The sequence below is a fragment of the Sorex fumeus genome, unplaced genomic scaffold, assembly GCF_029834395.1.
Source record: "Sorex fumeus unplaced genomic scaffold, SorFum_2.1 ptg000072l, whole genome shotgun sequence".
Lineage (NCBI taxonomy): Eukaryota > Metazoa > Chordata > Mammalia > Eulipotyphla > Soricidae > Sorex > Sorex fumeus.
Genome location: NW_026606129.1, coordinates 18,920,322 through 18,937,233, shown reverse-complemented (window position 1 = coordinate 18,937,233; position 16,912 = coordinate 18,920,322). Strand labels below are relative to the sequence as shown.

The 16,912-nt window shown below is 44.3% G+C and overlaps 1 protein-coding gene across 1 annotated transcript in view; it reads right to left on the bottom strand.

Annotated features, from left to right (window-relative positions):
* The window catches only part of PLCL2 (phospholipase C like 2), a 200,118-nt gene that overhangs the window by 72,555 nt on the left and 110,651 nt on the right, over positions 1–16,912 (bottom strand). Inside the window, exon 2 of the mRNA XM_056129273.1 lies at positions 3,152–5,638. Within this exon, the coding sequence (XP_055985248.1) occupies positions 3,152–5,638 (2,487 nt within the window). The remainder of the gene's footprint in view (positions 1–3,151; positions 5,639–16,912) is intronic.

Below are 16,912 nucleotides of genomic sequence, written 5' to 3'. Positions count from 1 at the left end.
GATGGGGGATGGGGGGGTGGGAGGGATACTGGTATTGGTGGGGGTGGAGAATGGGCACTGGTGGTGGGATGGGTGCTTGATCATTGTATAACTGAAACCCAAGCACAAAAACTTGTAAGTCAACAACTGTACCTCATGGTGTTTCACTAATTAAAAAAAAAAAAAGACTTGGGTAGTCCGCATGGGCGCTTCATTACTCCTGCATCTGATACTTGATACACTTGAGTATACTTATACTGCTGGGCACAAGCATTCTGGACAATGATACAACAGAATTGGCTGAGGGTTATTTTAATGGGAGGTGGAGGGGGGCGGGAAAGATATTTTTCAAAGTAAAGACGGCTGATAGACACTTGCGAGCTCAGTTTGTTGAAAACCTGGAGGAGACAAATAAGTTCAACTCTTCTAAAGGGCACAAGCCTCCTTACAGCTCACAGTCTTTGCTGTGCTGCGATGCTGTGCAGGCAGTTATGGGCCAATCACAGGACCAACCAGCTTCTGTGTTCAAAACATCAGGTTTAAAATAGTCTCCAAATGCCAGCCACCAAAAGGGAAAGGAGTGTCTGTGGCAGAAACCGGGAGTTGCTCACACCTGTTCATACCTGCTGGTTCCAAATCTACCGAATTTTTGGGGACACCGGGGTTTACCAGCGGGGTCTGCCCAGGTGACCTCAATAACCCAGGACCCCAGCAGCATCGCCACCAAGCAGCGTTGCTTGGTGCTAATCACCAAAGGTGGGCCATGAAAACTTCCCTCCGAGAAGCTCTTCAATGCTCTCCGAGGCCATGAGCTGGCATTGCTAGAGTGGTTGGTGGCCCTGGCAGCCCTGGTGGATCCCCTGCACACGCGTGTGTCTGTGAAAGAGCCTGATTCTTGCAGCCTCTCCCTGTCACTCTCTTGGATCACTCAACAAGGAAGCTCAGGGGAGCCCTGACTTGAATAACAGCTGTCAAGGATGATGGAAGATTCTAGTCTCTTTGCTCTGATAAAGAGACACATGCTCATCACTCCCTGAGTTAGGCATGTTGTCACACTTGCCTGCGTCCTGACACAGAAAAGCACAGGGTAGCCCAGGGACGGACGCAGACCTTGCAGCCTTCTGCTGTTTGATACCCAGGACGCTGGAAATAAGCAACACCTTGGGGTCTTCAATGCAAACATTTGCTTTTGAATTCATAGTGCTTAAAAATATAAGGTGTGTGTGTGTGTGTGTGTGTGTGTGTGTGTGTGCAGCTGCCCGTTACTGATGGTTAAAGTGGCGTCTCCCTGCGGCTTGCTCCCACGGCTCTGCTTTGCTCTCCTCCCAGTGCCCATCTGAACCCACACTGTCCTGTCTAATCACCTGCTGACTGTCAACTCTCCCAGCCACGGTGGAGCACAGCCTTCGAGTCTGTACCTGACTGTGTCACCATGACCTGGCCTGCCCTGCATGCCAGGTGCTCCCTGAATGTGGCCACCAACAGTTCTGCCATGTTCTGTGCTGGGAAAGATGCTGTTAGCACTTGGCGGACGCTCAGAATCCTCCATCACACGCATGGTGGGGGCTGTGAGGTGGGGGTCCTGGGCCTTGCTCAGCACTTGGGGTTTATTGGCCAAACTATGCCCCACTGGGAAAAAGAGAGAAGCCCTTTCCGTCTCCTGGATGCTCTTGGTTCCTGGTTGTTGTTGTTTTTTTCCTTTTTGGGTGACACCCAGCAATGCTCAGGGGTTACTCCTGGCTCTACACTCAGGAATTACCCCTGGTGGTGCTCGGGGGACCATATGGGATGCTGGGACTCGAACCCAGGTCTGCTGCGTGCAAGGCAAACACCCTACCCGCTGTGCTATTGCTCTAGCCCTGCTCTTGTTTTTTGAGAAAGAAAATAAACTATGTCTATCGAGGTAGTAAGGGGTATTTGCTTTTAATCAACTGGGTAACTACAGACTCAGCGGATGGGTAAAAGATTTGAGGGGACCCAGGGAGGCAGCTTTTCCCCGTGGCTTCCTCTCTCCGTGTGTGGGACGGACGGGCAAGGGCTGGTATTTCTGGGAGGTGGCCGCTGCTTCGGTACTCTGCGTCACTCACGGGCCCAGAATGCAGGGAGACATGCAGACGGTCCTTAATTACACACATAATTCCTAACGGACTGCCTTTAGTCATTAGCTGGTTCAGAGGTAATAATTATCTTAGATGCCTAATAAATACACCACATGTCTTTTAGTTCAGCAGTTAACTGACTGTCCCCAGAAGCAGAGGACTTGAGCCACAAAGACGCTGGCTCACCCAGGGGCTTGTTGTGTTTGGCCAGCAGAAGCACTCCAGGAAGAAGGGATGGGACATGTCCCTTCTTTTTTACCAAGCCACCCAGTCACATTCCAGCTAAGACCACTCAGAAATATGGGAGACTCCCAGGTACACGTAGACGGAGAGCAAAGAGTGGCATCGTAGATCCTGACAGCTGAGAGAGAATCAAACACTCGTCAGATGCAAGGAGACCATTCCCTCCACTCCATCAGTACGTGCAGAGCCAACTTTAGTTTGGGAGATTTATTTGTTCTGGGGATGGAGGAATTTGGGCTATACCTGGAGATGCTTGGGGCTTACTTCTGGCTCTAGGCTCAGGGATCACACCTGGCAGTGCTCGAGGGACCCTCTTGCAGTGCTGGGGATGGAATCACTGTAAGCTGTGTGCAAGACAAGTGTGTTCCCAGGGCAATACAGCACAGCAGCCTTGCACGAGGCCAACCCGGGTTCGATTCCCAGCATCCCATATGGTCCTTCCCCTCCCCCGAGCACTGCCAGGAGTAATTCCTGAGTGCAGAACCAGGAGTAACCTCTGTATATCTCCGGGTGTGACCCAAAAACAAAAACCACCACCACCAACAAAAGACAAGTGCGTGTTTCGCTGATCTCTCTCTCTCTCTGGTTTTGGAAATGTTAAGCGATGAAGAAAAAAGAGGCCGTAGTTAACTGACTGTCCTTGGAAGCAAAGGACTCAAGCCCAGCATCAGTGCTCCCACGGTGATAAACACAGGAGCAAGTAATAGGAAATTAGGGATAATCTTACCTCCCCTATATCCTGCTCCTTCTGCTCTGCCCATGGACCTGTCAGCCCGACACAAGCACAAAGAAGGAAGCCCGGAAGCCAAGACTTGCACTCCGGCACATACCTGCATGTTCTCCCGGAGGTCCGTGGCGTCGCGGATCGGGGGCTGGGCATTCTTGAACACCTCGTCGACGGTTTTAATCCACAGTGTTCTCAGGGAGGCATATTCCCGGGATTTCTTCCCTTTCCGCACGGAAAGACCCCTTTTGTGAGGCTTCCCGCCTCCTCTGCGGTTGGTGATGGCCACGTGGACGAACAAAGACGCGTGGGCCAGGACCTCCCCGGTCAGTGACTGCAGGGGCACGTGGCGGTAGCCCGTCTGTAAACACTCGAAGGGGATGGTGTACTGCCCGATGAACTCATCCCCGATGTAGTCGTCATCCAGGACCACGAAACGCACCATGGCCAGCTCGGGCAGGTTGATCTGGAACTCGAAGCTCTCGTCGAAGATGGGCGTGTCCCCGTTCTGGTGCACCGTTTTTGTCCTCTGCTCAGCGCAGTCCGCGGGGATGCCGTGGATCTCCACGTAGACGTAGGGGTCCACCACGTCCCCTTTTGCCCCCGAGCCCTTGGGTTTGGGGAAGTTCTGCCCGCTGATGATCTTGATGTGCAGCAGCTGAGGCGACACCCCGGGGACCGAGTCCTTGGTGTTGGCACTGAAGAAAGACACCTCCTCCCGCATGATAGCAGGCCGCAGCACATAGCCACAGTTGCCATTCTGCCGGAACCAGCCGATGTTCAGGTCCATCATCAGGCCGGGGGTCTGGAAGTTCATGGCCACAATTTGGCAGCCACATTTCCAAAAGTCTTGAGGGTTCATGTTGCTGGAGTCGATCCTCATGGGGCTCGGGAACACCCGGGCCAGAAAGCGTTTGTTGTAATTCACAAAGTCTCCTGGGTTCTCGTTGGCATATTTGCTGGCCAGCACCTCGTTGAAGGAGCAGACCTCCCAGTACTTCTGTGCCTGGAACGACACCTGGAACTCTTTGAACTGCACCGACTTGCAGATGCTCACCAGCTCTGACAGCTCTTTGCACAGCTGAAAGCGCTTCCCCGGCACGTTGTTGAGCTGCTCCACGTTCTCCTTGCCCATCCTCTGGGACATCTCTGCTCCCTCGTCCTCGTCGGTGACGTCGCCTTCCACCCCGGGGCAACTGGAGGACAACTTCTTGGCTTTAATCAGTATCTTCCCTTTCAGTACGTCTGGGGAGGGGAGGTACGACTCTTCCGTGTTGGGCAACGTGGTGTGGAGCTTGTCTCCCAAGATCTTCTTCATGTGTTGCACCATCACCTTCTGCTGCTTGATGGAGCAGTGGTTTTCCAAACACAGGATGAGCGGATACTCGGAGGCGAAGAAGGCGTACTTGTTGATGATGTCGATGACGCTGCGGAAGACGATCTGAGATGTCATGGTGTGGCCTGTGTAAATGACGGGCTCGTTATCTGGGCCATCCCACACATCTAACTCCACGCTCCGGCACCCCATTTTAAGAGCTCGGATATAGCCCGTGATGTCCGAGGGCCCTCGGAACTGATCCTCTATTAAGTATGTATTATGAGATGAGTTTATAAAGTAATGAGACAAAGGCTGCTTCATGTCCTGACAGACCTTCTTATGCTCCGGGTCAAAGATATAGCAGTCAGGGGACATAAGGTAATTAGTGAAGCCATCGATAGAAAGCCAGCCCTTTTCCCGGCCCTCAGCCGATGGCTCGTACTGGTGGATGATTTCAAGGCTTATCTCCTCGTTGATGTGGGCCACCCCCTGCTCGGCCTCCAGAAACATCATAAGGTCCTTGGTGTCGAGGAACTCTTTATTGCTTGAAAACTGAACTAAAAGGAAATAAATTTCAGGTCTGGTACAAAGCTCGTGGAAAACCTCGACAAACTCTTCCTTTGTGACGTCAGTGTCTGCTTTGTCCTTGGATTTGTGCAATTCTTTGAACTTAAGCTCGATTTTGCTAATTTTCAAGCCGGGGTTGAGGTTTCGGATACACTGCACAGCATTACACAGGGTTATATGTCCAAGGTTATCCACGTCAATTTCACTAAACATCTGTGAAACCCAAGAAGTCCTCATGTTGTCCTGGCTACTTTCTAGCATATCCAGGGTATGTTTTCCATAAGAAATTAGGTACCGTAGTCCTGTAACCCAGATGTTAGCAACATCTGCAGAGTTGGCAACCAAATCAAGGGACTCGTAATTCTCCCCATAGATGACTGAAAACGCACAGTCTTCGGATATCTGATCAGAAATGCCATTGCTGCGGAAGATGTCTGTATTCTTTCCTGTTCTCACTTCCTTGATGGATTTAATATCGATCTTGGCTTTCTCAGAATCCTTCTTAGATGGCTCCCATCTCAGGCTCTGCATATCGGCATCCAGTAAAAAATACCGATGGTAAATTCTGGAGTTGGAGCGGACCTTTTTGAGTTCTGAGCCCTCGACCATGGAGTTGATGCAATCGCTGGCACTGCTGATCTTCTTCTCTGTTGGCATGCTGCTGAATGAGACGGTCTTTTTCCGTTCTCTTTTCTGTTTTGTACCATCCTAGGATAAAATTCGGAAGAGCGTATTAGCATACCATAAGTAAATGCTATTATGTTTAAGATTCATTGGTGGGGGTGGAGGGGCTGGAGGAGTAGATAAGGAGTTTATGCTTGGTCTGTGTGAGGCCCTGGGCTGGATCCCTGGCATATTATGCCCCCAGGGTCCCCAGCAGTGCCACCAGGAGTGGCATCCTAAGCCCAGACAGGTGTGACCCCCCTATCCACACACACACACACACACACACACACAACTTGAAATACAAATCTCATTTCTTTAAAAAAAAAATCATGCTGTCAAGATGTTCTCTTTTGTGCCCCATGATAAATGATACTAATTCACTTTGAAATATTAAAGGTTCACAGCCTAATAATACAAACAGGTTAGGAATAATTATCGACTAAGTAAAATCAGTGTCAAGAAACAAGTTGCAGTAATGCCCAATGAAACCTTGTGTCAAGGACTGGCTACATAATTTGCAGGAGTCAGAGAACAAAGAAAATGTAAAGTTCCTTGTCCAAATTTAAAGGATTTTAAGAATGTAAAGAGATAAATAGTACAGCAGTAAGGTGCAGGCCTTGCCCCCAGCTGACCATGGTTTGAGCTCTGGCATTGCATATGGTCCCCTGAGTCAGTACTGCCAGGAATGAACCCTAAACACAGAGCCAGGACCACGAAATAGAATTTGTGGAATAGAAGATCATTAAGTGAAGCATGGGGCCTGTCTGAGCATCCTGAGAGCAGCAAGGCTATACATCCATGAGGCAAATCTGGCTTGCCAGTTAGTCTCCTAAACCAGTGCTTCTATAAGGGTTGTCCCTACACACTTTTTCTCAGAACCACCTAGCTTACCTGGATGAAATGCAGATTTTCAGACCCTCGGAATTCTACTCTCTAGTGGATAGTAACCAGGATTTGCATCTGAGGCATCACGCAGATGATGGCCATACACACTAACATCTGAAAACCACTTTCTGAATCTATTAGATATATGAACTATTCCCAGAAATTCTATCAAATGACCAGAAATGGCCAAGAACGAACTGTTAAAATACCTTCTATAGAAACAGACACTGGAATACCAGCAGAAATTCCTGGCTCTCCTGAATCTCACAGTAGAACATAAGGTCCTAAATACTTTGGATCGAGATGGTTTTACCACTGCAATTGAATTAAATCTGGATGGGAGGCCCACATTCTAGGTCAATTCTAGCTAAATGTGTATTCTAAAACCCTAGAGTTTCTTCTAATGAAGCTTCCTACCATGCACTGGACAAGTGCTTTAAATGATAGTGTCTAAATACTTCCAATATCAATAGGTAACAATAACATGACCAAGTGGAAAACTTCGGGCAGTCCTGTTTGGTTTGGGGGCCACACCAAGGATCACCCTTGGGCAGCTTGGGGTACTAGATATGGTACTGGAAATTGAACCAAGGTGGGCTATGTGCAAGACCAGTGCCCTAACCATTGTACCATCTCTCTGGCCCCTGGACAGCACCTGTTTGTAAAATCCATATTTCCTCTACCCACTTTCAACCATATTCCTAACAGTACAGCTGCCGACCTTAAGAAGCCACCACTGTATCATATGTGTTAAAGTTCCTTCATGCCTAGATATCTTTATTATTATTGTCATTATTTTCTTAATGCTTAAATGATATCTTAGCACCTTCCACCATTTTCATCTAAAATGTGATGGTGCCTTTCGGAGGTATAGGCAAACGTGACCATTTTTTCACTATAAGTCACTATATTCATAAATGAGGGCAGGGATTCTATAAGTTTCATGGCACTAAAGGAAAAGACATGCAAAAAGAAAACAATACAAGGCCAATTTTTAACATTTCTGCTTTGGAGAGAATCTTCTTTGAATAAAATCGCTGTATTTTAAAAAGCCATTATACTATTCTCTGTCTGAAATTCAAAACCACTTTTACTTTTTGATGACCTATACTTCCAAAAGTAATTTGCAGAAAGTAATTAAACTTAAACTTTAAATCATATGGGTACTGTTTCCCTCCAAGTTTCCAAATGAACCACAGAGGTTTCTGTGATCTGAATGCCAAGATAGAACATAAAAGACACAAGGCAAAATATTTCTTTATCCCTGCATCCTTGAACAATAAAGAGCAAAAGACATAAAAACTGTGGTAATTGTCTCCAGAAGATATACTGTACTATAGTTGCTCCAAATTCCCAAAAGGTAGACTGTATTCTATCTATTCAAGCAAGTGTGCATGAAATTAAATTTGTAATCAGCCACACAGAAGAACACGAAACGAATATATAAATGTCCTATTTTTTTTCAGAATGAAGGTTGTCGTTACCTTTAAAAAGACGCATTCATCTTTAATAAAGACAACATGCGAATTAAATAGGAGAATTTTATCATCTCTAAACATTACTTCAAAGGTGCTACTTGTATAAAAGAAATCAGAAAGATAAACGGAGGCACTAATCCATTTATCCATTAAAAACATATAAACGGCATCTCCCCAGCACTGCAATCTTTCATTCTGTCGTTGTAACGTATTGATTAATATTCTATCACCACTTTCTAATCTATTACACACGCCACATTTCACATTCACGATTCTCTTCGTTATTCAGAGGGACAAAGCTGAGTCGCCTTCAAGTAGGCTAATCACCTCTCTCCATGCTCACATACCCATCAGCTATGGGACAGAAAGTGGCTTAAACATGTCTCCTTGTAGCTTTAAAAACACTGCTTGCCTTTCTTTTCACGAGGCATTTTTTCCTAGGCTCAACTGGGGGCCTTGTGATCAGGCTGCAGACACAGGAACAAGTCACTCATGCTAGTGCAGGCCACTAAAATGCCTTCCCAGAGACTTTCCTTCTCTTCTTTCCTCATTTGCCCTTGTTAGCTGAGAACTATTCATCCTCTTTCCAGGACAGGCAGGCCCGAACGAGAAAGTCCGTTTCTTCCTGTTTGCAAGCAGATTAGAAAACACCAGTGTGCTTGCTTTGGGGCCAAAATTAAATTAAAAACCCAAAATGAGTGTGAGCTGGGCCAGGCCACTGGGAGCTGGAAACAAAGTGGGGACTGAGCCCTAGCGAGTTCCCCCTGCTGAAAGGCAAAGCACTTATATGGGAGGGAAGGCAAACTGAGGCACAAAAGCAGAAGATGGGGGGCTGGAGCGATAGCACACCGGGTAGGGCGTTTGCCTTGCACACGGCCGACCCAGGTTCCATTCCCAGCATCCCATATGGTCCCCTGAGCACTGCCAGGAGTAATTCCTGAGTGCATAAGCCAGGAGTAACCCCTGAGCATCACTGAGTGTGACCCAAAAAGCAAAAAAAAAAAAAAAAGAGTAGGAGATGTAGGATGAAAATCCCCAGGATTTTCAGACTCTTGCCCCGATTCCTACTCATTTCCACCAAGATTTTGCTCTTTGGCCCATCAGTGGCCATACTCGCCTCAGCTAGGCAGCAGGTCTGTGCACAGCTGGACTCTTATTTCTGGCACTGCCTCAGTAGGAGCCAGCTTAAATTTAACAATGCACAGTGGTCAAATAACATGAGCTACAGAAGAGTCTAACTAAAAGAAAACTAAAATGGCCCTGACTTACAGGTTCTCAAACCGGAGAGCAGAGGAAAACAACAATGCGGGTTTCTACTGAGAGGGAGGTGCCTTGGCGTATTTTTAAAATGAAGGAAGTGATGTTTTAGAGCTTTCTATGATTGTCAAAATGCTTGTCGCCTACAGCTCTGAGCGGTGAACAGAGCGGAGTCTAAACTTGGTTCAGAGATAACATTCCTGCTAGTCATCAGCGCTGTTAACACCAAGAAAAGATACAAAACAAATGTCTGGGCTGGAAGAAAAACCAGCTTCCAAAAGAACCCACCCCGGGGCAGAGTGATAGTACACTCTGTAGTGTATTTGCCTTGCATGCGGCCAACCTGGGTTTGATCCCTGGCATCCCATATGGTCCCCCAAGCACTGCCAGGGGTAATTCCTGAGTGCAGAGCCAGGAGTAAGCCCTGTGCATTGCCGGGTGTGACTCAAAAAGAAAAAAAAAGAGCCCACTCCAGGACTGGGGGGATGGCCCCCAACATGGAAGCACATATTTTGCCTGTGGAGATAACAGATTCGATCCCTGGCATAATATGTCCACCCCCTCCCGGTCTGCAGGACCATGGGAGCACTCCCCTTCACCCCCCGCACACACACAGAGTACCACTTTAGGACACTGTTGCATCTGTACCCCCAAATTAAAACAACCCATTTCCAAATCAACTCTATGGTTCTGAATTTGAAATAAGGAATTTTAAAATTAAGAACTGGAAAGAAACGTAAAGATGAATTTGTCGATTTAATCATCATGTATTTACAGAATAACACATTTGTACCACGCTTTGGGTTTTGGGTACAGCAGTGAACGAAAAAGAAACTGAGCACATTTTCTCGTACTGTGGTGAAGTCAGGAAGAACAAACATGTTGATAAAACTTGGATGTATGTATTTATAACATATTTTTAACATTAAAAATGGAAGTAGTCATATTGAGTCCTCTGGGGGAAAAAACCCACACAGATATTCCTAACAAGACTGCCTACTTTAAAAATAGCAGAAATCCAAAACCAACATATAATTCTTGAACCCAGCTGTAGACAGCAAATCACTTCACAATGCTTTGTCAGCATGTCTGACTTGGGGGGGTTGGTAAACTCTAAATAATAGTGATGAATCTTTTATTGAAACAATGAATCTAATCAAAGCAGATAGAGTGTTAACTAGAATTCATCTGCCCCACAGGGACTGGGAGGGGTGGGGGGGTGGGGTTTTATTGGGGTTCTTCATGGTAAAAAATAAGTTTTGGTAAAGGGAAATGTGCTTGATATTTGCATGACTGAGACCTAAATCTGAAAGCTTTGTAACCTTTCCCATGGTGATTCAATAAATAAATTAAAAAAATAATTCTTTGGAACTGCAAAAAAAAAAAAAAGACTGCCTACTTTAATGGAAAGTGGCCACAAAAATTACCATCTGGGATAATTAAGAGTAAGTACGTAAGTAAAGGCCCTCCCGTTGATCATCGATTTGCTCGAGCGGGCCCAGTAACGTCTCCATTGGAGACTTTGTTGTTACTGTGTCTGGCATATCGAATACTCTCGGAGAGCCCGGCAAGCTACCGAGAGTAATTAAGAGTGAAAAATCTTTAACAAAAACATTAAATGAATAGTAACTATACAAGTGGGCATAAAGAATTTCATAGATTCTCATCCTAAAACAAGAACCCCTAAAGTAAGGGGTTCTCCACTTCTATATCCTGGAGATGCAAAAAAGTATAGTAGAAATGACATTTGGACATCTATGTTCATTGCAGCAGTGATTTACAATAGCCAGAATCTGGATAAAACCCGAGTGCTCAAGAAAAGATGTCTGGTTAAAAAAAACTTTGGTACATCTACACAATGGAATACGATGCAACTGTTAGAAGTCATGGAATTGAAAACCCCAAAGCTCGACAGATGAAAGGATAAAGGGACTAGTATAAGTACACAACAGAAAGCAAAGCAGTTGTTAAGAAATGATGAAACCGTGTGATCTGCAGCAACCTGGAGGGGTCTGGAGGAAATCAGGGTAAGACATACACGTTAAAGGGTGAAGAACAAATACTGGATCATGTCACTCTTCTTTGAAACAGTGACCAAACAAGACAGGAGACAATGTCAGATGACGACAATCCTTGACCCTGAATGATGCAACTTATAAATAAACAATGGGGTGGGGAGGGGAGAAAATCACACTGGGGGGTGATATAGGGGAACTGGGAGAAACTCATGGGCAAACTGGTCGTGGAGTAATTTTCTACTCCATAAACTTTAACATAGCGTGACAATCTAAAATATAGAAAGGAAATAAAGAAAGAGAGTGAAAGAAAAGAAAGAAAAAAGGGCAGGCAGGCAGGCAGGCAGGAAGGAAGGAAGGAAGGAAGGAAGGAAGGAAGGAAAGGATTTAACCATCATGTATTTACAGAATAACGGAGGGAGGGAGGAAGGAAGGAAAGGAGGAAGGAAGGAAGGAAGGAAGGAAGGAAGGAAGGAAGGAAGGAAAGAGTGGGCTAGAGAGGGAGTTAGTAAATATGGAGGGAGGGAGGGAGGGAGGGAGGGAGGGAGGGAGGAAGGAGGGAAGGAAGGAAGGAAGGAAGGAAGGAAGGGAGGGATTTAACCATCATGTATTTACAGAATAACAAAGGGAGGGAGGGAGAGAGGGAGGGAGGGAGGGAGGGAGGAAGGAAGGAAGGAAGGAAGGAAGGAAGGAAGGAAGGAAGGAAGGAAGGAAGGAAGGAAAGAGTGGGCTAGAGAGGGAGTTAGTAAATATGGTGCCCTGAGCACTGCCAGAGGTCACTCCTGAGCACTGAGCCAGGACTAGTCGCTAGTACCAAAGATGGGGCCCTAAATCTCCCTATAGAGATAATCCAGGGCATAAGGTGCTTTCCTTGCACGTGGATCACCTGGATTCAAACCCTGTTACTCCATAAGGTCCACGGTGCCCCATCAGGAATGATCTTTAAGCACAACACCAGAAGTAAGCCCTGAGCACTGTTGGGTGTGAGCCCCAAACCAAAAATAGACATTTCAGAGATGTATTCTTTCAATAGATTTATAGGCAGAGGCTGTAGATGGAGTCCAAGTGGTAGAGCACAAACACCTTCCACACTTTGCATGGGGTGAGGCTCTGAGATTGTCAAGGCCATGTCACATCTCCCAGCCCAGCGACTCTGAGTGTGTGCCCCTGAAGAAGCAGCCGCAAAAGTAAAAACAGGGTATTTTTACTTTTAATAAAGAGATGTGAGCTAGCATTACCTGTTCTCTTGCCCCAGTTTCTATACCTGAATAGTGTAGATAGTGTAGAGTCTGCTAATGAATCTTTTATTAGCAGACTCTACACTATCCAGACAAGAATCTCAGTCAACTCAAAGATGGCCTTAGTATTTTTTTTTTAATCAATGTTAGAAGACAAAGACAATCACTTCCACAGAAAGAGTCTTGGGGTTGAAGAAGGAAGTTGGGCCACACCAGCAGTGCTTCGAGCTTACTCTCGGATCTGTGTTCAGGGATCACTCCAGGCAGTGCTTGTGGAACCATATTGGTGCAGTGGAGACGCTGAAGGCAAACACCTTGACCCTTGTCCTACCTCCTGGGTCTGAGAAAGAATGTAAGTAGTGTTTGTTTGCTGGTTTGGGGGATCTCTTAGGCCATAACTGGCCACACCAGCAGGGTACAGAGGCTATCTCTGGCTCTGTGCTCAGGAGTGACCCCTGGCAGCGCTGGGGAGACCGTTAACCAGGGGTTAACAACATGCAGGAAAGTGCTTCACCTCTTATACTATCTCTCTGGCCCCAGCCTTAAATGTTAAGAAGTACAGGAAGAGCAGTTTATAAGGTTTATGGCAAAGGAAATTTTAAGGTCATTAAAATGCCAGACAACAAAAATGAGAAAGCAAACATATAATTTATAGATATAACAGAATTTAATAAAAACTGCAAAATCAACCATAGGACAAGTTATAGATGGTACCGTGGTCTGCTTTATACCAAGGTAGAAGAAAATTATCCAATAGTTTATGAACTTTCTAGTTTAGGACTCACCCACAGAAATACAATGGACCATGAGATGTGAGCTAGCATTACCTCTTCTCTCGCCCCAGTTTCTATACCTGAAAAACAGATCAAAATAATCCCTAGCCCCCCCTACATGCTATTTATAGTGCCTGCTTCATAGGGCTGTTATAATGATAAAAATGAATTTCTATTTGAAATGTGCTTGAAATGCTGCCTGAAATTTTATTCACCTTACATTAGATACCGTTCAACAAATTCATTTCAGGCTGAAATGAATTTCTTCCTCATGAAAGAAACACAAAAAGGAACATCATCAAAAATTTATAACTGCATTGCTCTTGTAACCAAAGATTTGCTGAAAGTTCTAGTCCAGAAGACAGAATGGACATGACCTTCCTGTGGGTTGTGTTTAACTGAGGTCATGACTTAATGCTAAAAGAACTCCCCTTACTAATCTCTGCTGATGTTGTTGCGATGTCCAACATTAAATACACACTTGGTTGTGATACCCACACTTTTAGTTGTGATGTTGACCGGGCCATCCTCCTTTATATGTAGAGCATTCATACATGTTAACTGGGGATTGCACTCATTATTGTTGTTGTTATACATCTTTTTAGTTGAAGTGCTCCAAGAGATCAGTCCCTTTGGTTGTGGTACTAACACACACCTAGCTACTGCCTAGCAGGATTACTTGAGGTGCCAGGGATCAGAAAGCAGACCCGTGAGGATAATACTGGGCTCATGTGGTGGTACTGGGAGTGGAACTCATGGTCTAACATTTGAAAGACTGGAATTGTAGCCAATGGGCTTTCTCCTGATCTTCTACCACAGGACTGAGCACAACCAAATGGAAGTAGTCATTATATTCTGGGAAACTGTCAAAGGTAGCCTAAAGCCTTCTCAAAATGATGCTTCAGATGGCCATATCCTTACATCTGTAGAGAACATATAAGTAAACCATTCCTTTGTCCTTTGTTAGTTTTCAATCCCACTGATTTGGTTAACATGGTAATTTAATTTTACATATGTGTAAGTATTCTATCATCAAAAGGAACAAGTTGGGGGCTGGAGAGATAGCACAGCGGGTAGTGCGTTTGCCTTGCATGCAGCTGACCCGGGTTCAATTCCCAGCATCCCATATGGTCCCCTGAGCACTGCCAGGCATAATTCCTGAGTGAAGAGCCAGGAGTAACCCCTGTGCACTGCCGGGTGCGACCCAAAAAGCAAAAAAAAAAAAAAAAAAAAAAGGGAAAGTTGAAGCAATGACTCTCAAAAATATTTTTTTCTGAATAATTGAATGACTTAGTTCAAACATTGATCAGAATCATTTAAATGATTCCTCTACTTTATATTATTACCCCCATATTATTTCCTATAGTACTCAAAACAGTTCTCTATAAAGATAATACATGTCCCCATCCTGTAAAATAAAGCTTTTCAGGGGTATTTGATCATTGTATAATTGAAACCCAAGCACAAAAATTTGTAAGTCTACAACTGTACCTCATGATGTCTCACTAAAAAAAAAAAACCAACCCAAAACACACACACACACACATACATACACACACAAAATCCTTCAAATTATACAATGTTTGAGCTACACCTGCCCTTTAGCGATATTTAATTACAAGATCAGAGGATTATAATTGAATATACTATTTATATGTTTATGACAACATTCTTTTGGTGAGATACTTTCAGTACTACTGTAATATTTATTTGAGAAATTTACAAAACCATAATGTACATCTGTGTCCAATGTAAACTGCAATAAAATTCATTGGTTTTTCTTCAGTAATGAAAAACTTAATGGTGAGCACTGAGCCTCTATAAGTTACACGAGAGATACTTTACGTTCCATAAAAATATTGATGGAAATGAATTTTAATTCATGATCTATAATAATGGCACTTAAGTGGTCCACTTTGGTGTGAAATCTGTCAGTGTTTTTCAACTGTGTATATGGTAATCAGCACATTATAAAGCCTGCTGACTTCCTCTACGATGGAGCTATTTAAGATGTGGTTACATAACTTTAATTGTTAATAACTGGCAAATCAGGATGAATTTTCAAAGGTTTGCAAGGCAAATCACATACTGCAAATTTTTATCTTCAGATATCAAATCCCAGAGTAACTTCTCAATTATAATATTTCTTGTACATATGTTTACTTGTCATTATTTTGGTAAATATTAGGAAGAATTGATTTTCTTCACTTTTTTTCTTTTCTCTAATTTTTAAATTTTAATTGAAGAACTGTGATTTACAAAGTTATTGACAGTTGAGCTTTAGATATATATTTCAACACCAATTCAACCACCAGTATCAACTTCTACCCCTGTTCTCATATTCCATTCCCATTCTCACCCCTCAGCCTAACCCCCTGCCTGGCAACTTCACAGGCACATTACAAAGTTCTGGTGGTTGTAGCTTAGATCTCATATTTTTAGTGTTGCTGCGTCTATGTTAGCTATATGGCTAAACCACTTACCCACATCACCAGTATTACTGAAGTCTTGGTGCCTGTTCACCCATTTCTTCCCTTTCCCTCCCTGCCTTGATTCCTTGATTCCTTTTCCTCTCTGTCCTTCTCTACACATTGGGCTTAAGGGTGATCTTAACCTCCCCCTTTCACTACAGCACATTTCATCATCCAGCAGTCTATGTACCACATGTAAGTGAGATTATCCTGTGTTTGTCTTTTTTCTTCTGGCTTACTTCACTCAATATGTTATCTTCCAGTTCCACCAGGTTGCAGCAAACTGCATGGTTTCATTGTTCCTTGCAGCTGTACAGTATTCCATTGTGTATATATACCACATCCTCCTAATCCACTCATCTGTCATTGGACACCTAGGCTGATTCCAATCTTAGCTACTGTACCTAATGCAGCAACGAATAATGGTGTCATACGTCCTCCTGAATGAGTGTTTTCTTTTTTGTCCCGGGAATAGATGCCCCAAAGTGGAATTGCTGGGTCATATGGCAGTTCAATTTCTAAGTTTATTGAGAACTCTCTATACTGTTTTCCACAGGGCTGTACCAGACAACATTCCCACCTGCAGTGGATGAGCGTTCTTTTTTTTTTTTTTTTTTTTTTTTTTTTTTTACTATATCCCTGCCAACACAGATTGTTCCTACTATTTTTGATATGTGCCATTCTCACTAGTGTGAGACAGTATCCTCATTTTTTAAAAAATCCTTAAATTTGGCATTGCTTGGGTGCAGAAGGGACAATTATGGCAATGGACTGGGAGGGGGTCTAGTCGGGAGTTATAAAAAAATCGTCCATGGAGATCCATTGCAGGCAAAGCTACCGCTTTTGGCCCACATCCACCACAAGCATCAAAGAATAGTAGCAATTCCAATTAGAAATTTTAATATTTCCACAGTTATTTTTAAATTAAAATTTTAAAGAAAATTACTTCACTGACAATTTATTATGCAATTATTTTATTATTTTATTTCTGGGACTTTTTAAAAGTCTAGGGATTTGCATATGAAATGTATGATTGCGTGTGTGTGTGTGTGTGTGTGTGTGTGTGTGTGTGTGTGTTGAGGGGTCAATCAGATCATAAATGGAAAAATAGTGAATAACATAAAAGGGGAAATCAGCTTTCTATAAAATACGCTTTTAAGTTCTAAGCAAGCAAGAGTGTGCACTAGTCCAGCCCTCGA